This window comes from Schistocerca serialis, chromosome 6 (genome assembly GCF_023864345.2).
Source record: "Schistocerca serialis cubense isolate TAMUIC-IGC-003099 chromosome 6, iqSchSeri2.2, whole genome shotgun sequence".
NCBI classification, from domain to species: domain Eukaryota; kingdom Metazoa; phylum Arthropoda; class Insecta; order Orthoptera; family Acrididae; genus Schistocerca; species Schistocerca serialis.
Window position 1 is genome coordinate 366,246,707 of NC_064643.1, and position 23,934 is coordinate 366,270,640.

Sequence of the window (23,934 nt, forward strand, 5' to 3'; positions counted from 1 at the left end):
TCGGCTGCTTGAAAAGAGATTTTTTTTAAAAAAAGTGTCAAAAAATAAGGTGAACAGTAGTATCGTGTGAAGCTTGGTGCGATTTTCTCAAGGAAGCTTGCCCACATCAGACATATTACGTCAGAGCGAATAATAGGTGGTTCTGATTCTCAAGAGATGTTAGTAATTTTAGGCATAATATCTGAAAAGGAAGTCAGAACTGAAATCTTGAATCACACGATAAGAGCTAACAGATTACATACATGAAAAACGACTAGTATGAAAATAGTCGGCTAATTTGCAATAATTTTATGTTGGAGTTGAAAGTTTCTTTTAAATCACACAAGAATAAACTTTTTATCATGCAAAAATTTAGGATATTACGAACGACGAGCTCTCCATTTGAAGTTGTGGGCTCAGCTCGATTTTTCGAAATTCGATCTTAGTTTAATAGAAAGAGAGAGAATTCGACTGAAATAAAGTCACAAACTGCAGACACAAACAGTGATACACAGCCAACTGCCAATTCACGCCCAAGACGCAGCGCAAATCCTGGAAATTATCTTAAAGCCTGCCACAACACTACACAACTTCAATGAAATCCAGTTCACTAATTAGGGGCAATGTCTGTCGATGTCTCCTGCTATATCGACACTGTACATTACCCGGTACGATGTTAGGATCAACGCAGTCATATGCAGTTGATCATTATTAGAATATGACTCTTGCTCCATTCACAGCATGCCGTTATTAACCCTTTACAAACGAGGCTTTTATATGTCACATTCTTAAAATTCATTTTTCTTTCTCCACTAGTGCAAAAAAGTCTTACTTGCATCTTGAAACAGTAAGCAATGGTTAAACAATATATCTATTATCGAAATATTGGATTATAAAATGTTTTAATGATGTATGCCTTCTGTATTTTGCAGTGCTCCCTGGAAAGACGGCAGTTCCTGCAGACGCACCCACGCCGCTGTGTGTTGTTCTGTTTGAACTGAGAGACTGGGCGTCCAGGTGTACAGCCACCATGCACCTTAGACAACGTGTTTTTTAACCTCTTCTTTCTACTAGCACTGAGGGCCTCTGCCACTTGCAGTCTATGCTGAAACCATGAGCTACAGTATGCCTGTTATTTGATACGTTCTGAAACTTTTGATAATTTTCGCAGTACATGCACCGGTACTGTTGTTGCTAATACATGCACCGGTACTGTTGTTGCTAACATTGTAGGGTATTAGTGGTAGAGTATGCACCAAAACAATAAAAAGAAATATAGAGTAAAGATGGGCTCTAAAATGCATGCCTTCAGAGCTATTAGCACTTGTTCAGTAGAAGAGATCAGTATCACAGTACCGAAGATGAACAAGTGATCATAGCTCTTAAGGTATACATTTTAGAGCCCACCTTCATTAGATACTTTTTCTTGATTTGGTTCATACTACTACCTCTAAAAGTTGCCATCCCTACAATCTTGACAACGACAGAAACGGTACATGTATCCCATAGACGGAGGTATCATAACTACACTCCTGGAAATGGAAAAAAGAACACATTGACACCGGTGTGTCAGACCCACCATACTTGCTCCGGACACTGCGAGAGGGCTGTACAAGCAATGATCACACGCACGGCACAGCGGACACACCAGGAACCGCGGTGTTGGCCGTCGAATGGCGCTAGCTGCGCAGCATTTGTGCACCGCCGCCGTCAGTGTCAGCCAGTTTGCCGTGGCATACGGAGCTCCATCGCAGTCTTTAACACTTTTAGCATGCCGCGACAGCGTGGACGTGAACCGTATGTGCAGTTGACGGACTTTGAGCGAGGGCGTATAGTGGGCATGCGGGAGGCCGGGTGGACGTACCACCGAATTGCTCATCACGTGGGGCGTGAGGTCTCCACAGTACATCGATGTTGTAGCCAGTGGTCGGCGGAAGGTGCACGTGCCCGTCGACCTGGGACCGGACCGCAGCGACGCACGGATGCACGCCAAGACCGTAGGATCCTACGCAGTGCCGTAGGGGACCGCACCGCCACTTCCCAGCAAATTAGGGACACTGTTGCTCCTGGGGTATCGGCGAGGACCATTCGCAACCGTCTCCATGAAGCTGGGCTACGGTCCCGCACACCGTTAGGCCATCTTCCGCTCACGCCCCAACATCGTGCAGCCCGCCTCCAGTGGTGTCGCGACAGGCGTGAATGGAGGGACAAATGGAGACGTGTCGTCTTCAGCGATGAGAGTCGCTTCTGCCTTGGTGCCAATGATGGTCGTATGCGTGTTTGGCGCCGTGCAGGTGAGCGCCACAATCAGGACTGCATACGACCGAGGCACACAGGGCCAACACCCGGCATCATGGTGTGGGGAGCGATCTCCTACACTGGCCGTACACCACTGGTGATCGTCGAGGGGACACTGAGTAGTGCACTGTACATCCAAACCGTCATCGAACCCATCGTTCTACCATTCCTAGACCGGCAAGGGAACTTGCTGTTCCAACAGGACAATGCATGTCCGCATGTATCCCGTGCCACCCAACGTGCTCTAGAAGGTGTAAGTCAACTACCCTGGCCAGCAAGATCTCCGGATCTGTCCCCCATTGAGCATGTTTGGGACTGGATGAAGCGTCGTCTCACGCGGTCTGCACGTCCAGCACGAACGCTGGTCCAACTGAGGCGCCAGGTGGAAATGGCATGGCAAGCCGTTCCACAGGACTACATCCAGCATCTCTACGATCGTCTCCATGGGAGAATAGCAGCCTGCATTGCTGCGAAAGGTGGATATACACTGTACTAGTGCCGACATTGTGCATGCTCTGTTGCCTGTGTCTATGTGCCTGTGGTTCTGTCAGTGTGATCATGTGATGTATCTGACCCCAGGAATGTGTCAATAAAGTTTCCCCTTCCTGGGACAATGAATTCACGGTGTTCTCATTTCAATTTCCAGGAGTGTATTTTCGCTTCTAACTTCCGACTCGATTGTTTGCGGACCAGGGAGTCTTACCTCAAATTGGTACGTTTATCCTTTTTCCGTTATTCCTGAAAATTTCTAACGGAATCACCCTGTATAAATGAATTGGTAGCACACTCGCAGACGATATAGTTGTGTACGTGAAGGAGAGATCCTTACTAAATTTTTACATACCGCTGACAGACTTATAAACGATCAGCAGCTGGTGCCAAACTGGACAGCTGACCGTTAATATAAATAAACGTAAGGTAGCACGGGAAATCAAAGGAAAAATCTCCAGTATCATACGCTCCCGTGATGGGCGATGGGCCACTGGAAGTAGTCACAGCACGCAAGCATCTTGGAGTACTTTAGCAAAGAAACGCAAGATGAATCGAATAATTAAATTTCGCTTTAGGGAAAATGGACAGGTACGAGACTTAGATATGCTCGGGAGACTCTAGGGAAGTATAATTTATGTAAGAAAGTGGGTGCTTCGTTTGGGCGATTCCTGAGTCCGTTCTATTTTGGTGTTTTTGTGGTATAGGTGCCCTTGGGAATGAGCTGAAGTTGAAAACTGGACTGTAGCACTAAATAAAGTGCTTGTTTAACCAAAGAGTTTAGTGTAAGTAATGTCTTTCTTTCGGTATTTAAAAAGGTTACAGTAGCGTTAGGAAAAAAAATTTATTTTATTAAAATAAAATGCCTAGTCCAGGCAGGTTCGTCACAGCGCAAGTATTATTTCGTATACATATGGAAAAAATTACGTAAGTAATACAATTTTTTTTTGTCTCGATCGTAAAGTGTTTCGATTAACACATGACCAATCCCTTATGCACCACATTCACATGTAAAATGCTTGGCTACGAAATGCACATGAATGTGATTACAGGATCATAATCAGATGTTAACATTGACTTATTATTCGTAGTCGACCTTTTTATACCTGATGATGGTGCATACGGCACTGAAACCGGTAATAAGTTGATAAAAATGCATTGCGAACCACAAAGATAATTTATGTAATACTGTAAACCAGGTATACTTTCACCGATTTTCAGATTCAGATGTGATTATCGAGCCTGTTTTAACTTCTTTGCTATTTATGATAGTGAACGTGGGAAGCTTGTATCAAAGGACTATATACTAATTAGTGCAATACATTTTCTAAAATGCAGAGGAAGTAATGGAGAAACTGTAGGTAGTGACAGTTAGCATGGATTTCAGGATACATTCACCGGCCTGCATTTGTGATCAATATTTCAAAAACACGATGGAACTTTGACCACACACAAAGAAATACATTGGTCCAAAGTAGTCTTAAGTGCTTTACTAAGCCTAGTAAAAGAAAAAAACCTAGTGGAGTACATAGATCAGTATGATCGAACACCAAAATAATGTAATGAAAGGTACTAGGATGGAATACTACACACATAGCTCCAAATTAGTTGTTCATAATACCTTCAATTTCATCCATCTTAAACCTAAATCCTCGTTTAAGAACATCCGATGTAGTTAGAATTAACGTTAGCTGTTCTTCAGTTGTCGAATCAATATCTAGCATTTTTGGCCAAACACACTTCATTTCTTGTTTCCGGAGGCATTTGACATTATATGTTACACCTGAAGCACTGTCGGAGTCACAATAACTTGTAATTTGAGGAATATACAAATGCTATTTGTTTTTATTAGTTTCATATACCGGTACATTAACAATTACAAATGAGCCTTTGTCTGTATACTGATGGTTATTGTTTCTATTCCTTAGTTCCATACTGCCATTGGCTTCAGCACTGTTTAATGAACTGTGTATATGTAATCATAGGGTAAAAATGACCAGTGGTCAAAGAAACCTCGAAACAGAGAAATCATGCACGTGACCTCAGAAGTCGAAAGATACCGGCAGATACATACAGGTGAACAAAAAGCTAATCAGTGGGCTGTTCCGAGAATTAATGGACAACATACATGATACAGCTGAAAACAATGGCCTTTTAGGTGAATGATATTGGCTGATTTTGCACAAGCATACTTTAAGCCAGTTTTTCGTATTCAGTTATAAGTCACAACATGTTCGCTAACTATTGCGCAAGAAAATCTGGACTACATGGCACCATCTAGTATATACTGATGGAACTTTACCAACAAACAGTATTTACTAAACATTAAACTGAGGGCTAGCGGAGAGCTGTAAAACTTATACATGTCCGAAAGAACAGACACCATATCCATATAAGTATATAGTTCTGGCAATACCGGCCATGACCTTCTTCTTCTGTGCCGATGCACACATATTCCCCAAACTCTTACGGGACTTGGTTAGAACGTCTTCCACGAGCAGTGAGTACGTTGGGGTGGGACACAACGAATGTAGTGTGTGGACATACAATGTGCGAATGTAGGTCTCGCGGGAGGCGTGCGCGAGATAGTCCCTACGTCGCACTATCCACTGTGCCCTCGGTGTCTCAGATGGATGTACTCGCTTCGGTGATACATATACTAAAATTGGAACGATACAGAGAAGATTAGCATAGCCCCTGTGCAAGGATGACACGCAAAATCGTGAAGCGTTCCACATTTTTTGCCGGCACGCTAGCTCAGCGTGTGGGGTCAGACAGTTGGGTGGCCTCTGTAATAAAAAAACTGAATGGAAGGATCAACAAACGAAGTTGACCGGATGTCATGTGACGTCTGCAACGACCAAACACAACGGTCAACAACGAAAAAAAGAAAATGGATAGAGCGTCTGCCATGTAAGCAGGAGATCAAGGGTTCGAGTCCCGGGCGGGTCACACATTTTCACCTGTCCCCGTTCATATATATCAACGCCTGAAGGTATTAATAGAATTCTAATTTCTATAAAACTTATGGCGTGTCAGTCGTCAAAGTAACGACAACGGTCAGGGCATACCCGGTTTACTAAACTAACAGTTTTGCAATCGCTACATTCCATTGATAATGTCACAATTAACAAAAGCAAAAAAATTTAATCACACAATAAATTTCTATGTCGATTTGTTCACGTAATGCCTATATTAATTTCAGGGTTTACCTCCCGACTTTTTCCACACTTACGAATGGTTGGACAACGTTCGTGCCAGTATCCGACAATAAAGAGTGAGGCGAGAAGGAAGAATCTGTCTGTTTCACTCTTGATCACCACCAATTTTCTTTCAGAGCTCGTGCACCATCGACGTGACGTACTTCCCGTTTGACCAGCAGACGTGCATCATGAAATTCGGGTCGTGGACGTTCAACGGAGACCAAGTGTCCTTAGCGCTGTACAATAACAAAACCTTTGTGGACCTGTCCGATTACTGGAAGTCGGGTACGTGGGACATTATCGAGGTGCCGGCCTACCTCAACATCTACGAGGGCAACCACCCGACCGAGACGGACATCACCTTCTACATCATCATCAGGAGAAAGACGCTGTTCTACACGGTGAACTTGATCCTGCCCACGGTGCTCATCTCGTTCCTCTGCGTGCTCGTCTTCTACCTGCCGGCCGAGGCCGGCGAGAAGGTCACCCTCGGCATCAGCATCCTGCTGTCGCTCGTCGTCTTCCTGCTGCTCGTCTCCAAGATCCTGCCGCCCACGTCGCTGGTGCTGCCGCTCATCGCCAAGTACTTGCTGTTCACGTTCATCATGAACACGGTGAGCATCCTTGTGACGGTCATCATCATCAACTGGAACTTCCGGGGCCCGCGCACGCACCGCATGCCGCCCTGGATCCGCGCCGTCTTCCTCTACTACCTGCCCATCCTGCTGCTGATGCGCCGCCCCAAGAAGACGCGCCTCCGCTGGATGATGGAGATGCCCGGAATGGGCGCGCCGCCACACGGGTCGCCGGCCGACCTGCCGAGGCACCTGCCCCCGGTGGCGGCGGCGGCGGCGGCCGCGGCGGCGGCGGGGGCGGGCCACGGGCCGCGCGCCAAGCTGGAGGCGGTCGAGATGTCCAACCTGCACCACCCCAACTGCAAGGTCAACCGCAAGGCCAGCGCCGCCGAGCTGCCGCCCGCTCGGCGCGAGAGCGAGAGCTCCGACTCGCTGCTGCTCTCGCCCGAGGCCTCCAAGGCCACCGAGGCGGTCGAGTTCATCGCCGAGCACCTCAGGAATGAGGACCAGTACATCCAGGTAGGTATTCGCGTCTACATCACTGGCGCATGCCGCAGCGCGCGCCCTTTACCACACAGGTTGACACTACCGGTAGCAAATCCCTCTCAGATCCAATGAACTAAATCTGTTCCTAAATTTGACATTGCTAAGAATATATTTGTAATTATTGCTGCTCCTCGGAAACATACGTCAAACACTGAATCTTCTTTCTCATTGTTGGGATCATTACATTGATTATTATTGCATGCGAAAGAATGATTTTAAATCGAGCAATTATGTTTTCATAACTGTGCGGATGTCATCAGTCATCATCGGAATGAGAAGAAATTACATGTGATGTCCCGATCCATCTTAGGGCCATTGCTTTTTCTTGTGTACATTAATGATCTCTCATCAGTTACACTGCCAGAAGCAGAGTTCATTTTATTTGGAGATGACAAGTATTGCAACAAACAGTATGTCGAGAGTAGTTCTAGAAATATCTGCTAATGATATTTTCATGGATATTAATAAATGGTTTAAAGCCAACTCACTGACATTAAACTTCGAAAAGACTCACTATATGCAATTCAGAACCTGTAAGAGGTTTCCACCCAGCATATGCATAAAGTATGAAGAAGAGCAGATAGAAGAGATTGACAGTCTTAAATTCCTGGGATTACAACTTGATAATAAATTCAGTTGGGAGGAGCACACCACAGAACTGCAGAAACGCCTTAACAAATCTGTATTTGCAATTCGAGTGTTAGCTGACATAGGCAACATAAAAATGAAAAAGCTTGCATACTTTGTCTACTTTCATTCCATAATGTCCTATGGTGTAATATTTCGAGGTAACTTTTCCAGTCAAACAAAAGTTTTCAGAGTCCAAAAGCGTGTAATACGTATTATTTGTGGAGTAAATTCACGGACGTCCTGTTAGAAACCTCTTCAAAGAACTGGGTATACTAACTACTGCCTCTCAGTATATTTACTCCTTATTGAAATTTGTCCTAAATAATATAGCTCTTTTTCCGACAAACAGCTCAGTTCATACATACAATATCAGGAACAAAAATGATCTGCACAAGGACTTAAAAGCACTTACTTTAGTTCAAAAAGGGGTCCACTACTCAGGAACACTCATCTTCAATAATTTGCCAGCAAACATAAAAAATTTAGTTACAAATAAAGATCAGTTTAAAAGGAGCCTGAAAGAATTACTAGTGGCCAACTCCTTCAACTCCACTGACGAATTTTTTAATAGAAACAAATGATCTATTGTATATATTCATACTATTAGTATTGTTATTTCAGCTTTAAAAAAATTGACATGTTCCACATCCACGAGAATCTCCTCAGCACGGATCTATGGAACGAAAAACTAATCTAATCTAATCTAACCTAAACCTGACACCGAAACATTACAAAATATCCATATGAACATGGGTGCGAAACTCCTTCGTTAAAGATTTACTTGGCTTTACTGGTAATGTTACGTGTTACAGATTTAATACCGCACTTACTTTATTTTTAATGGCTTCTCCACTTTTAAAGCAGTTGCCGTGTACCCACATTCTCCAGCTTCCACGATCATAGCACTCTGCCTCTTTCGGATCACTCTTCCTCACCATTGTAATTACTTCCACTGGCCACGTTAATCTCTGCCGTCCGAGCTTCCTTCTCCTGGAGGGTACCATTCCAGGACTGCTTCTGGCCATCGTCCTTGCTGCATTCGCCTTACGTGGCCATACCATTGAAGAGTCCTCTTCTCAATCCTTTGCACGACTGCATATCCTTTATTTCCCTAATTTTCTCATTTCTTCTCCACTCTGTTCTGGATATCTTGGGTGCCCTCCTTATTCCATCCATTTCTACTGCCTGTACTCTGTTTCTTTTTCGCTCATCCAGGGTCCATCCTTCTGCACCGTATGTTAGTATACATTCCAATAACGTTTCCAGAATCCTCTTCTTTGTTTCTTTTGATACTTACCGGCCCCACAGAACTCCATTTAGCATTTTAATTGCTCCTGTTGCCTGCTGATCCTGCGTTCCACATCTGCGTCACAGCTACCTGAGGAATGGATAATCGATCCTAAGTATTTAAACCGCTTTACAGCTTTAATAGTTTCTCGTGGCAGTACTATGACCCATCTTCTCCCAGTACTGGATATTCTGTTTTGCTTATATTTATTCTAAGCCCGCCCCGATCAAATGCTTCCACTAACTTCTTTATCACAAATTTGACATCCTCTCTGCTTTGTGTTAACAGTACTTGATCATCGGCAAATAATAATTTGTAGATAGTACCGTGCAGGAAAGGAATTCCCATAGTTCCGCATGACTGAGTCCACTATATACTGCATATATATTCTAAACAGGCTCGGTGACATATTGCAGCCCTTAGTCCTTTCGGTGATTGGAATGTGTCGCTCAACTTTTTCCCTGCTTTGGCTGCTGGTTACAACTGGTATTCGATTAGGGATTTTTGGGATATTTGTTGTGTTCCTACACCTACATGCTACATCGCTTCCCGTAGTACGTTATGGGTACAGAATCATACGCTTCTTCTAAATCCGCAAATATTAGGTGTACTTCATGACCCTTAAAACAGGCCTACTCACTTACTTGTGTAAGGCTAAAAATATGATCCCATACAAGATCATCCAACTGTAAGACCTGCCTGTTCTTCTCACATCTTTCCCTTAATCTCATTCTTCAGCCAGTTTTTCAGTACAGCGCTAAAAAAAATCTGCTGATAGAGGCCGTAACACTAATTCACCTACAATAATTTGGTTCTCTTGTTTCTTTATTTTTTTATAGATAACAGATACGTATGATACACACCATACTCTTGGTATTTCCTTTCCCTCCATGATCTGATTGATTTAATAATGTACATTTACAAATTCTACTCGAACTTACCACCTCCTGCTTCGATGCGTGCCCTGAGCCAACAATGCACGCTTTGTCACACTGTTGAAAACTCCTAGTGTGCATCGTACTCGACACAACCATTCTGGATACACTGTCTCGCAACGTCGACATTATACATCGAAGTAATCGGCAACCAGTTGCATTTAAATTATTTCATGCAGCGGGTTGCTGATTAGCTCGATATATTCAACTATAGTTGCTGAAGATGCATAAAATTCTAAATGACAACATTAGGTACAGGAGGTGAAACGCCAAGGCTTTTAAATGGCCCCAGATGTAAAAATCCAGTGAATTCGAAGCTGTTGGTCGGACAGGTCATGCAATGGATCTCCGTCGGCCAATTCATCTGTTCTGAAACTGGTTATCCAGCTACCGGCCAATTATTCGACTAAAATGAGATACAGCGCTACTACATAAACGACATTCGTTGGATGGGGTCTAGAGGTACACATCAACTAAATGAAGCACATAATTTCCGAGAAAACGTAGGAATATTTGCCTAGTAAAAGTTATGAGAAGAAATAGGGATCAATACAATGAGCATGAATGACTCCACCCCGCATGCTGATGCTGAAAAGCAGTTTAACTTTGTCATATCTTATTTCATTGGCGTTTTCAAATGCCTAGATGTGATTCTATGATAACTAAAGGTACCATAACGTGTAATGTCAGCCTGGCCCGCCCGGTTAGCCGATCGGTCTAACGCACGGCTTTCCGGAGTGGGAAGGAGCGCCTGGTCCTCGGCACGAATCCGTCCGGCGGACTTGTTGTGAGGTCCGGTGAGCCGGCCAGTCTGAGGATGGTTTTAGCCGGTATTCCACTGCCTCTGAGAATGCGGATTGGTTCCCCTTATTCCGCCTCAGCTACACTATGTCGGCAGTTGCTGCGCAAACAAGTTCTCCACGTACGCGTACAACACCATTACTCTACCATGCAAACATAGGGGTTACACTCGTCTGGTGTGAGACGTTCTCTGGAGGGGTCCACCGGGGGCCGAACCGCACAGTAACCCTGGGTTCGGTGTGGGGCGGCGGAGGGGTGAAGAGGACTGCGGTAGTCGTCGTGGGGTTGTGGACCACTTCGGCTGCGGCGGGGACGGAGCCTCCCCGTCGTTTCTAGGTCCCCGGTTCACAGACAGTACAATACAATGTCAGCCTCATCAGTAAATAGGATATAGGCTAAGAAGCGCATGAACACAGCACACTGCCGTACCATAAAAAAATTTCTATCACATTTAATCCATGCACTCGCCGAAGGTCGTACAGGTACAGAAGGTGTCCATACAGGATATTATAAGTGGCGATGTGACTAATGCCTTCCATTCTCACCATTCTTCTTGTACTAGTCTGTGGGGCTTCGGCCGCATTACAAAGGACTCACTCTCCGAACTCACACCTTCGTACATCACGTGGGTCTCAACATTTGAATTTCTCCTCTCAAATGCACCTGCTTCTCGCAAGCGTTGATGGAGGCGTGCAAACGTTTGTACACGAGTTATCTGACCCCCAGCGTACAAACCTGCATAAAGCTGAAGTGCTGCTACCGCATTCCCATCTGCTAGGTCATACATGGACTACATATACGATATTTCACTTACTGAATAGAAGGTTTTGTAATGTGATGGAAGCAAGTCTGTAAACAACACAAAGGAACAAAAGACAACCAGTCAAAATAAAGCAAGCTACTCTTACATACACAAAACAGAACAAAAGACAATCAAACAAATTAAAAGCTAACACCTCTGTAAAGAGGAATGTTCAGATGGACTTTTGCAAAGTTTTCGTGTCAGGAACCCACCCTACATTTATAGATACCAATTTATAGACACCCAATATACAGTATGAATCCAGTAAGACGTAATACCCCTTTTATTTCGTGAAGTCTTCCAGATATTGAAACGAGGTTTTTCCACGTGGTTTTAACTTTGTTGTGCCGTTAACAGAGTGAAACCACGTTTATACGGACCAGGTCTTCCGATTTTAGAAAAATCTGAATAATTAGGAATTCAGAAAAACCTGTGAATGATATGAGTTAAATGCCATAGACACACACGTTAAACTTATTTCCACGTTAACACACGAATTACATCTTACTTTCATACTAGCAGAAAAATGCTCCTATCGGATCACAAAAAAGACAAATAAGCTCCTGTTTAAAAGACTGTGACTGAAAACTGGATCGCCAGCTTCCTCATTCTTCCTTCCTCAGCGCCATTAAAAGCTTCCCCAAATTTTTTGGCATCCGAACACATTCGTGCTCTTTTCATCATGCGACTCGCCTCTCACTCCCATAACCTACCCTAACTGTAGCTCGCTCATACCCACTAGTCCATCGCTGTAAGTCGTTCATACCCATCCACTACCAGTTGCCCATTCTCATTCACTCATTCAGTCAAACTCATTGTCATTACCTCTTTGTGTCTCTCTGTCACTCTCTCCTGTCTCACAGCTACAGTCTCCTTCGTTCTGTCCTACTGCTACTGTCTCCTCTCAATATCACTTCCTCCCTCTTGCTCTCTTACTGCTCCTATCTCATTCCTCCATGCCTACTGCTGCTGTATCTTCTACTCTCTCTCTCTCTCTCTCTCTCTCTCTCTCTCCCTCTCTCTCTCTCCCCCACGCTGTCATTGTCATAGACTCTGTCTCTCACTGTCACTGGCTCTCACCCACTTCCACTTTCTCATTCTCTTTATTCCTCCATCACTGGCACTGTCTCCTTCATTCTTTTCCTGGCACTGTTTTGTCCCTGTCTGGCATGTTCCACTGCCACTGTGTTCCTCTCTTTCTCTCACTCTGCCATTGCCTCCTTCGCTCTTTATATGACCCAACCATTGTCTACAATCTTCCAGTATTTTTTCCGTCTCTTTTCCATTCCCACTGTCTCCTTTTCTCCCAGCATAAAGAAGCGCGAATATGCTCGCATGCCAACGTTTTTGGAAAGCTTTCTAACGGTGTTGGGGAAGGTAGCTGGTACCCCACTTTTCAGTCAGACTCTGTTAAACAGGACCATAATCGTCCTTTTCGTGCTTCGATAGGAGCATTTTTCCATTGGTCCCCTTCTTTTCCCTACCACAGGTGGGCATGTCACTCATACAAAAAAAATTGTAGGCCGGTAAGCTTTTGATACTCTGTGTACATGAAATTGGAATACCTCAAAACTAATTTTACACCTCAGGCAGGATTTTACGTACATAAAAATTTTGCATGTGCTTCAGTCTGCAGCATGGGTTTCCCAGAATACTTCTGATGATAACTTAGATACTTTACAGTATATTTCTCCGTGCTACGTTACTTCCTAAACTATTTTACGTGAACAAGTAGGATAGCCTTGCACCACTGTATCTCGAAAACGGATAAAGATATGAAGAAAATTTTCAAGGTGGCTCGACATGGAGATTTTAGGAATTCATCGTAAAAACGACACCCATTTGCTGTGCAAACCCATCTTGTAATCAGTGACTTGGTTTTGGTACCCAAAAACCAGGTTTTTGGGGTGTTTCTCTTTAACAGATAAATATGATACATGTAGATAAATGCCTAGAGAATATAACTTTAAAATTTGAGCAATTTTCTGTCGTTATTTATTATTTAGATTTTGCCTCACACCGGATTTTGCGTGTCTAGATTACGTGTACATGTAGGGTAACTTTGAAGCTCTGTATCTCGAAACGTATAAAGACACCAATTAAATTTTCGAGGTTATTCGAGATCGGTATCTTAGGAATATATCGTAAGAACTTCAGCAGTTTGCTGCTCATAGCTGTCTTGGAATTCGCTGCTTGATTTTGGTCCCAAAAAATGGTAAAAAACCCTTTTTTTTGGGTGTTGTCTAAGAAACTCCCCATTAATTAATGGTGACTCGATAAGCTGCTTAAGGCCCACTATAGAGCACATCAAATGCAAAAAGAATCAACAGATTTGCTCTACTTGCTTAAGCAGGAGGAAGGGTGTAATATTCATACTTTGACGCTTTACTATAGGACAGTGACGTTAAGACGATATAAATGGTCCTTAACCCAAGGGCTAACACTCGATCCAGCCTTTCCATCACCAGAAGAACATGAGGTATGTGTCCCGGGAGAATCTCGTTTTTATGCACGGAGCTTTGGAACATATGAGATAGCGCATGCTGTCTCATGCGTAGCGATAGATTTTGACGAGATACTGAAAAAAAACCACACACACACACACACACACATGTGTTTTATACACTGAAATAACCAGTGCCTTTTCGGCTAGAGTCGTATGATGTTTATCTTGTATCGCCACCGCACAATGTAATCGGTACTGGCAATGCCTGCGAGCTACAGCGTTCTGCGGTTGATGACAGTACGGCAAAGAGGCGCAGGAAGCGGCTGCAGCATTGACGCTCTTTGGCGGAGACCTTGTGATAAAGCACGGTGCACTAATCGTCAGTACGCTCTATCTGAAGGTAATCGTTAAGCGTCATATCAGACCTGTTACATCGACTCGATTTGGTTTGTCTTGTTGTTTACTACTGGGACACTACGCCTGACTTACGGCGTTTGTGGCTTCTCTTGTTCTCCGTATAGTACTGTAGTCACCGACGCAGTTCACCTACGAGGCTGAAGTGTTTACGTTCACAGTATTCGCAGAATACGCTCTAGTGAGTAACTAAACTTTATGTGCAACATAATCACAAAGGCGTTTCATCAGCGTTAGTCCACCCGAAGCTGTTTCCGCATTATTTTATCCAGTTTCATTGTTGTCTCTGCATGTGCCGTAATGTCATCATAACGAGTGCAAACTCCCTCAGGGAATCCGCTATTACTATCGTCACTACCTGCAGCTGAACAAAAGGCTATAATTCGTCATCATGCATCCTTTCGATTATTCTTCCAGTCTGACTCCACTGAAGTTCCTGTACTACATTCAGCGACAGTTTTTGTTTCAACAGTTCTCCTTTATCCATTCTGCGCGACGCATCTAACTTTTTCGCTCTCTCTGGTGTCAGTTTACCTTCGCTGCAAACGGGACTATGCAGTACTGCATGTATGCTGGTTTAATTATTATCGCCGTCGATTACTGCCGGTATTACAACCGGAGTATCAGGTTCTGTACAGTTACTAAAGTTCAACAGCGATCCAGGTGAACCGGAAACCCGGACGAATGAGAGCCGGATAAACCAAGTTCAACCGTACTCGTAACTGTTGTATTAACTAGGGATGTAAAGACAACCACTAAATTTTGTACCTTATGTGTTCTCTATCGTGGAGACACATATCCGGTACAAAGTACAGCTAGTAGTTACTTTCGTAAGCCAAGGTCATTGCGTATAATTCTTGCTTTTTTTTTTTTTTTTTTTTTTTTTTTTTTTTTTTTTTTCCACCCTATCAATGTCGTGAGGCTAGGGCCTCCCGCCGGGTGCAAGTCTTTCGATTTGACGCCACGTCGGCGACCTGCGCGTCGATGGGGATGAAATGATGATAATTAGGACAACACAACACCCAGTCCCTGAGCGGAGAAAATCTCCGACCCAGCTGGGAATCGAACCCGGGCCCTTAGGATTGACATTCTGTCGCGCTGACCACTCAGCTGCCGGGGGCGGAAGACACTCTACTCACTGAGTATGACTGCTGACACAAATCATACTTTGTTTATCTGTTAGCTCTTTTTTGAAAAAATAGTCACGTAATGGGTTTCCTTCACGCTGCTTAACGATTGCACTAAACACCGAGAAAATGTAATAAGTTATACTTAATATGAACTTTATGAATAATAGAAAACGCCGTTGTAAAATTCGTCCATTCTGCTCACATCACAATTTAATTTTACAGTCGAACTGAACACTTCGTAAGAAACGTAGGTAAATCTAACTGAGGGTTTTTCCTCTTCTGTGACAACCTTTTCATCTCAATACAGCACTAGCAACCTACGTCCTTAAGTATTTGTTGCATGTACTCCAATCTCTGTCGTCCCCTACAGTTTTCACCCCTTCCTAGGTATCCTAACACGCATCCTATTATCCTGTCCCTCCTTCTTTTCAGTGCTCCCCATATATTCCTTTCCTCGCTGATTATGCGGTGAACCACCTCATTCCCTATCCTATCAGTCCACCTAACTTCTACATCCTTCTATAGCACCACACCTCAGACGCATCGATTCACTTCTTCTCCTGTTTTCCCAGCCCATGATTCGCTTTTTATGTCTTGCTTGCTTTGTCCGTGATGTGTTATTTTGTTTTCAATAGCAGAATCCCCTAATTCGTCTACTTCGTGGTCCCCAAAAATGTTCAAATGAGTGTGAAATCTTATGGGACTTAATTGCTAAGGTCATCAGCCCCTAAGCTTACACACTACTTAACCTAAATTATCCTAAGGACAAACACACACAACCATGCCCGAGGGAGGACTCGAACCTCCGCCGGGACCAGCCGCACAGTCCATGACTGCAGCGCCCAAGACCGCTCGGCTAATCCAGTGTGGCCGTGGTCCCCAATTTTTATGTTGCTTTCATCCCTGATCACAATTCTGCTACTCTTCATTGCTTTCGTCTTCCTTCTGTTCACTGTTAATTCACGTTCTACAGTCACTATACTGTTCATTTCATTCAGCAAGTCCTGTAAGTCTTCTTCACTTCCCCTGAAGGCAGCAATGTCATCAGCAAATTTTATCAATGATATCTTTTCAAGTTGAATTGTATGTCACTCTTGAATCTTTCTTTTGTTCCCGCCACAGTTTCTTCGATTTATAGAGTGAACAGCAGAGGTGAAAGACTGCATCCCTGTTTTACAATTTTTAAATCGGTACATTTTGTTCTTGGTTTTCTAGTCTTGTTCTTCCCTCATGGTTCTTGCGCATGTTGTATATTATCCAACTTTTCCTGCAGCTTACTAGTGTTTATCTCAGAACTAACGAAAAGTATCAGGGACGACGGAATTGGAGACTAGCGAATGCAGTCCACTCGACCAGAGCTGTACACGAAATGTGTGCTGGAAAGAAATTATGGCAAGTTATTAAATACACTGGGTACTCGTGCCCCTGCCAATTTGCTCCGCTGAGAGTAGGAAAATGGAAGATACAAAAACTAATGAGTCGGCTGGAACGTGCGGCAAACCAAGACAAGCGAGTAACGAATGTGTCCGTTACTTAGAGTCCGCTGAGGGCAACGAATCGGAGGAAGACGAAAGCTGAAGACACGTCCCGAGCCGGGCACGAACTGCGTGCGGAGAAGGAAACACGAGGGCTGCGAAACATTTCAGGCAGTAACAAAACGGGACGTAGCGTCTCCTAACACATTCGTTACTTAGTAACAAATATGATACACAGCGGCTCTGGTTTTAACCAACACACTGAAGTAAGTACGAATTCTTAAACAGAATTACAGCAATGACTCGATTACCCTGTTCACGAATTAACCGTGCATATTTAAGTAATTTTTTAAGTAGCAAACGAAGTCTGAAGTCTTATAACTGTAACGAATATTTTCGTTTAGAATACACTAATATGCATGCGACTGGAGTTTTTTTAGGCACATCGAGGCACCGAAACAGGGTGTATCAAAAAAGAAGCATCTGATTTTCAAAAATCGTAACTGTTGTGTTATTTGAGATAGTGCGTGAACAACACACTGTTGGAAAGAGCAAACTCTCGAGTTTTACATGGTTGTCGCTAGGCAGCAGCCGTCCCGGAGTGTCTGACACAGACGTCGAACGCATCCGCCATAGTTCCACAATGAGCCCTCAGAAATCCGTTCCCCTTGCAGCTCGACAGCTCAACACGCCTCCGATGTCCGTCTGGCGTGGGTTTGCGTCGATGTTTACACATGAAACCATAGAAAATTCAGCTACTGCAGGCTCTACGTGAAGGTGACAAACAGTCACGTGTAGAGATCTGTAATTTCGTTCTTGGCAAGATGGAGGATGATAGCTTTCTTCCGCGCTTAGTGTTTAGTGACGAGGCAATATTTCATTTAAATGGGAAGGTGAATAGTCATAATGTCATAATATGGGGTGCGGAACAACCACATGAAATTGTACAACACGAGAGAGACTCTCCAAAATTTAATGTATTTTGTGCAGTTTCACAGGAAAAGGTGTATGGTCCATTTTTCTTTGCCACAGGAAGCTATCTTGATATGCATGAGAAATTTCTTTTCCCATAGCTGGAGACTGATTCATTTACCAACAGAGTGGAGCACCGCCACGTTGGCACCTGAAAGTGCGGGAACTTTCAAAGCAAGGATTACTGAACGATGGATCGGTCGCACTGGACCAAGTGATTCAGCCGTACATTACTGGCCTACAAGGTCACTGTACCTGACTGTGTGTGATTATTTCTTGAGGGGGTTATAAAAGACTCTGTTCAGGAGCCTCCGTTACCAACAACAATGAGAGAATTGAGACATAGCATAACAACAGCTGTGGAATCTGTAACTCAAGACATGTTCGTTACAGTGTGGGAACAGTTTGAATATCACATTGACATATGTCTTTCATCTCAAGGGGACATATGAAAAGGTATGAAACAAAACTTTTTGAGTTTCCCGTTCATCAAAAAACAAAATTCATTGTATATTTTTATTAGTTTGAGAAATATAGGAGTACCAAATAGGATCATTCTGTTTGATAAATCCTGTACATTGACGCGTAGCTAGAGTAAGAAGCACAATCACAAAGAAATATACAGCGTGTTTTAATTCTGTAAAGAAGTTGTCAGTTACCGGAGATTAAAGGGCTAGCAATGCATTGGGATTTGAAATGAGACACGTAGTATGTTTCGTAAATACAGTGAATTCCTTAAAGAGTTAACGGTTCTGCCAACAATTGTAGTATTTATATTAGGCGACTAGTTTCGAACATTACAGTTCCATTTTCAAGCCTGGCCTACTGAGGCTACCAAAATCAGTACCTAGTTGACAGTGAACAGTAAATACAAAAGTGGTATAACAATAAAAAGTTCAAATATAGCAGAAATTAATTATTTGAATACAAACATACCTGCGCTGACAGTGCTGATCTTAATAATGAACTTCAAAGTTGCACACATGCTTTATAAACGTTTGCAGAATGAATGCCACAATCCATAAATGCATCTTACCAAGTCAGAATCAAACTGGAGATCAACATACCCTACAGACCAGGAGACTTTCGGTGGTGCTAAAGGCGGGCCTACGTACAAGCGAGGGCCGCAGTGTCCGAGCGGTTCTAGGCGCTTCAGTCCGGAACCACGCGACTGCTACGGTCGCAGGTGCGAATCCTGCCACGGGCATGGATGTGTGTGATATCCTTAGGTTAGTTAGGTTTACGTAATTCTACGCCTAAGGGACTGATGTCCTAGATGTTAAGTCCCATAGTGCTTAGCGCCATTTGAAGCCTACGTATAAGCGCACGTCCATAGCCAGCGGGCGTCTCCCATTTTAAATCTGGATGCGACTAAGCGCCTTTATTAAATTTGACATCAATACAGTGAATGACAACAAAAAACGTACAAATATTACCCAAATACAATACTAGTGTCGCATGTACCCGTTACATACGGGAACATAAGACAAGCATTTCATGTACAAGAGCCACGGCCAGTGGATGTAGTCAGTTAAAATAGGGGGGCATCGCAGTGCCTCTATTAATCAGTCACACGTACTACAAAAACCTAGTGAGTGAAGGCGACGTGCAAAAATGCTCGTAAATGGCAGCCGGACACAGTGGCCGGATTTTTTAAATATGTGTTCTTGACTTTTTAAATTTTATTTCTTAATTTTTATTTTATTTTATTTCGTTTTTACTTGAGGGTATGGAGGTTTTTGCATGTAGATTACACACAATGGCCTTTTCAGTTTTTAATTAGTGCTTTAGGTGCACTAAATAATGTATGTTTATCTCGCACTGAAAAAACAGGAAGTACTGCGCAGTGTATTACACACAGCACAATATTTCGCACGAGAGCGCTTTGTAGTGGATATCATATCATCTGAGTGTAATTCTAATTAGACATGCTAGTCAAGCCAACAAAATATATGTTACATCGTGATACTTAAATCTGAAATAATGTTTCGTAGTAGAGCACTTTAGTGCATCTGTAATTGGCTTAGCACATGTAGTTAGTAAATTACGTCAGGTCATGATGTTTGTATCTGACTAGTGGCGTACTCATAGGGGTACTATGTGAAAAAGTTTGTTCACGCAGTATGCGTAACGAGCAGTAGCGCAAAATAGTTTGGAATTATGTAAAATGTCTGAGTATCCGTGTTTCAGTGTTCATCCTCTGTGATTTACCACAACAGAACTCGGATGAACGGATATGCGCTTTGAGTTCAGAACAAGGCGATTTCAAGATCCTTGCCCACAATGGGATGTCATAATCATTCTGTGCCATGAGACGCGCTTTTAGTAGGACAATGTAACTGTTTTTTTCTTAACACTTATTGGGCAAACAAACTACATGTATTGTTTTTAAATGTTTTATGTATGTAAATTATTTATGTACGTAGACTTTTGGAAGATAACCATCCGCATGTATAACGCAGAATTTGTACTGGAGCAACAAAAGTGTTTTATTTCATTTTACTTTATACTAAACGTGGCTGGTAATAAAGACTGCGATCCGCCCCTATTTTAATTCAGTGCGTCCAATATGTGAGACGCGATGCCAGCGGCACCGAAAGTTTCCTGGTACCCTTGGCTATGTTGACCTCCAGCTTGGTTTTGACTTGCTAAGAGGCATGTGTGGATTGTGGCATTCAGTCTGCAAATATTTATAAGGCATCGGTTGCCAATTTGACGTTTATTATTAAGATTAAAATGGCTCTGATCACTATGGGACTTAACATCTGCGGTCATCAGTCCCCTAGAACTTAGAACTACTTCAACCTAACTAACCTAAGAACATCACACACATCCATGCCCAAGGCAGGATTCGAACCTGCGACCGTAGCAGTCGCGCGGTTCCGGAGTGAGCGCCTAGAACCGCGAGACCACCGCGGCCGGCTATTAAGATTAAGCACTGTCAGTGCAGGTATGTTTGTATTGAAATAATCAACTTCTGTTACATTTGAACTTTTTATTGTAACGTCAATTTTGTATTCACTGTTCACTGACAACTATGTACTGCTTTTTGTAGCCTCAGAAGACCAGGCTTGAAAATGGACCTGCAAAGTTCGAAACTAGTCGCTTAATGTAACTGTTCCAGCTGTTGACAGAATCGTTAACAAAGGCTTTAAGGAATTTAATAAAAGCTGCTGGTTCCCTGTCAACTAAATGTTGAAATTGAACAATACAATGAATAGTAGTTTCCGGTAAAAAATGTGTGTCTATTGGATTATCAGTTTTTTCTGTTCTCCGTACTGTCTCGGGTCCGCAATGAGCCGGATAATTGGGAGTCCAGTGTGTACACTTTCTTGGCTGCATTCGAAAGCTCTCAAAAAGACGAGCAAATTATATAACACTTGCTAACGCTCGCACTGAAATTTTCGCAGAATTGTTGAAGGAATATGCTTAGAACTGAAAGGCAAGGAACGGCCGTCAAACTGGAGTCGCATGTCACAGACTGTCATATGTACGAAGAAGGCAAGCCGTTACTTACTAGGATAAAACGTATTTTCTCTTGGCCCTGCGACACAGATAACGGGTCAGTTACTTTTGTTGGGAATGGAACTCATTTACTTTCTGAAGGGGCTTAGGAAAACCATTTCAAATCTCTGCAAGTAATCAAATTTAGCCCTGGATTATCAAACCATCGTAAAACAGACGACTGCAGTTTTCTAGCAATTCGCAGTTGCTCTCAATCCGATATTGTCAGCATAGGGTGTAAAAAAGGACTATTTTTACTTATTTTGTATGTGACGTATCATTGGAGACCTTATAATTGCAACTAACTAGTGCATAAACCATAAATTGTGACTTCGTTTGAATAAAATATGGAGCAGTAAAATTTGTGGTGGTTTAGTAACAACGAAACATTTTTCTCCTTTAGTGTTCTAGGGTTAAGTGAACAGCTTTCGTGGAAACAAACAATCAAAGACGTTATAGAACGAGAGCCTGGCATTATAGTGCCTCTTGGCGATGTTTACATCACAACTGCTGCATTACGTTTCCATTTTAACTTATTTCTCAGAAACTTTGCGAATAATGTCAACATCAACATTAAAATTTACAACACTGTACTGGTCTTTTCAACATTTTTTAATGCCCTTAAAATTTACGGTTATATTTAACAAAGTATACTTGACTCAATATTTCCGTTAATACAAGAGTTAGAGTGTGAACCCTGCAACAACAGTACATGTGTACAGTTACGTTTTATTTGGCTTAGATTTATTGAACCTTACAGTCAACAGCTTTTGCACAAGTATAAATCATACGCATATAGAGAAATCATAATATAAAATGTCCGAACAATGATACTGTATAAAATTAGTGTGTAATGACCACGTAGGTACAGTACATATAGGCTGTAAGGGATGTAAGTGGACATCACATAATTTATTACCTGATAATTTCTGCACGGACGTAACTGCAGCACTAAGTGGTCTACTTCTGCAGTATAGACTGACCGTTTTGCTTGCATGCATTCAACTTCCACACCTGGCCTGCTGCCCAGAGGAAAATAAACACTAATGTTTTGCTTTTGTCACGTGTATTTAGAGATATTAACCAACCTAAAAACATACTACTCCTACTATTAGACTGCAAATGAAGAGAACACTGATGTAATGTTGTTCAGTACACTGTCCTCAGTCACCTAAAAAAAAAAAAAAGAAAAAAAAAATCTGCGCTTATACCCGTTACATCATGTATAGCGAAGGAAAAATTTTCAAATGCATGTGGACCAAACTGTTGAGGTCATCGGTCCCTAGGCTTACACACTATTTAAACAAACTTATGCTAAGAACAACACACACACACACACCCATGCCGAAGGGAGGACTCGAACCTCTCCGCGCGGCATAGCGAAGGAAACATGACTTATTAAATTAGAGACAACACAGAAAATAAGAACTGAACAAAGATTTGGAAGCATACACCTGGAAAAAAGAGCCCTGTGCACTATGATTGGCCGATAACATCATTTCAACATCTTGAACGATTCTCCAAATAAACGGGGTGACTCACCATTTGTGTTGCTACGATCACCTGCCAGGTTACTCTGCGTATACAGGGCGGCGCAGGTAAGCTGCTCGTTCTAGAAATAAAGCATCCTCGCAGATGTGTAACATCCCAGGAAGACGCAATCTAGGATACGTCTGCTTAGATTTAATATTCATTCCGCGGATCCATAGTGAAGTGCCCCCAAGGGTGTGGGATACAGAATCTCAATTCATGTTATGTTTTCAGCCTAGAGATGTAACTGTATACAGGGTGACGGAAAGTCAAACGACGCATTGATAATCCTGAAAGGAATGAATTAGATGCATCCATGTGCACAACAACCAATATCTACAGAACTACCGCTGCTTTTCTGTAGCTCCCAAACGAGAAGTCGGGAGAATATAAGACTAATTCTTACGTAAAGTGATCGCATTATTCAGATTTCATGGAGTAGCTTCGTCCAGACGAAGCACGCTGCTCGTAATAAATTGTACGAAAAGCTTCAATTGTGAGTCGAGCGAAAGAAGTTAGTAACTTAGAAAAGACAGGACGCCTCGTGGACTTGGCCGGACGGCGTTATTCGCGAGTAACGACGAATGAACGCGGTATAATATTCCTAACGTTCCCATAAACAAAATGCTGTGAGATTAATCATTGACTAAGCAGTTGCAAACAAAAAAAAGAAAAGAAAAGAGGAATATTCGTCCGCATAAGATCTTTATTTTCCACTGGTAGCGCTCCCATATGCGCCGGCCGCTGTGGCAGAGCAGTTCTAGGCGCTCCAGTCTGGAATCGCTCGACTGCTACGGTCGCAGGTTTGAATCCTGCCTCGGGCATGGATGTGTGTGATGTCCTTAGGTAGGTTTAAGTAGTTCTAAGTTCTAGGGGACTGATGACCTCAGATGTTAAGTCCCATAGTGCTCAGAGCC

General features: G+C 42.9%; 1 protein-coding gene and 1 non-coding gene across 2 annotated transcripts in view; both read left to right on the forward strand.

Moving 5' to 3' along the window:
• Positions 1–23,934, forward strand: part of LOC126484365 (acetylcholine receptor subunit beta-like 1) — an 883,730-nt gene that overhangs the window by 771,882 nt on the left and 87,914 nt on the right. The window contains exon 6 of the mRNA XM_050107835.1: positions 6,104–7,063. Within this exon, the coding sequence (XP_049963792.1) occupies positions 6,104–7,063 (960 nt within the window). The remainder of the gene's footprint in view (positions 1–6,103; positions 7,064–23,934) is intronic.
• Positions 5,402–5,508, forward strand: LOC126485623 (U6 spliceosomal RNA). The gene has a single exon (XR_007588048.1). It is a non-coding gene; the product is annotated as a U6 spliceosomal RNA (small nuclear RNA).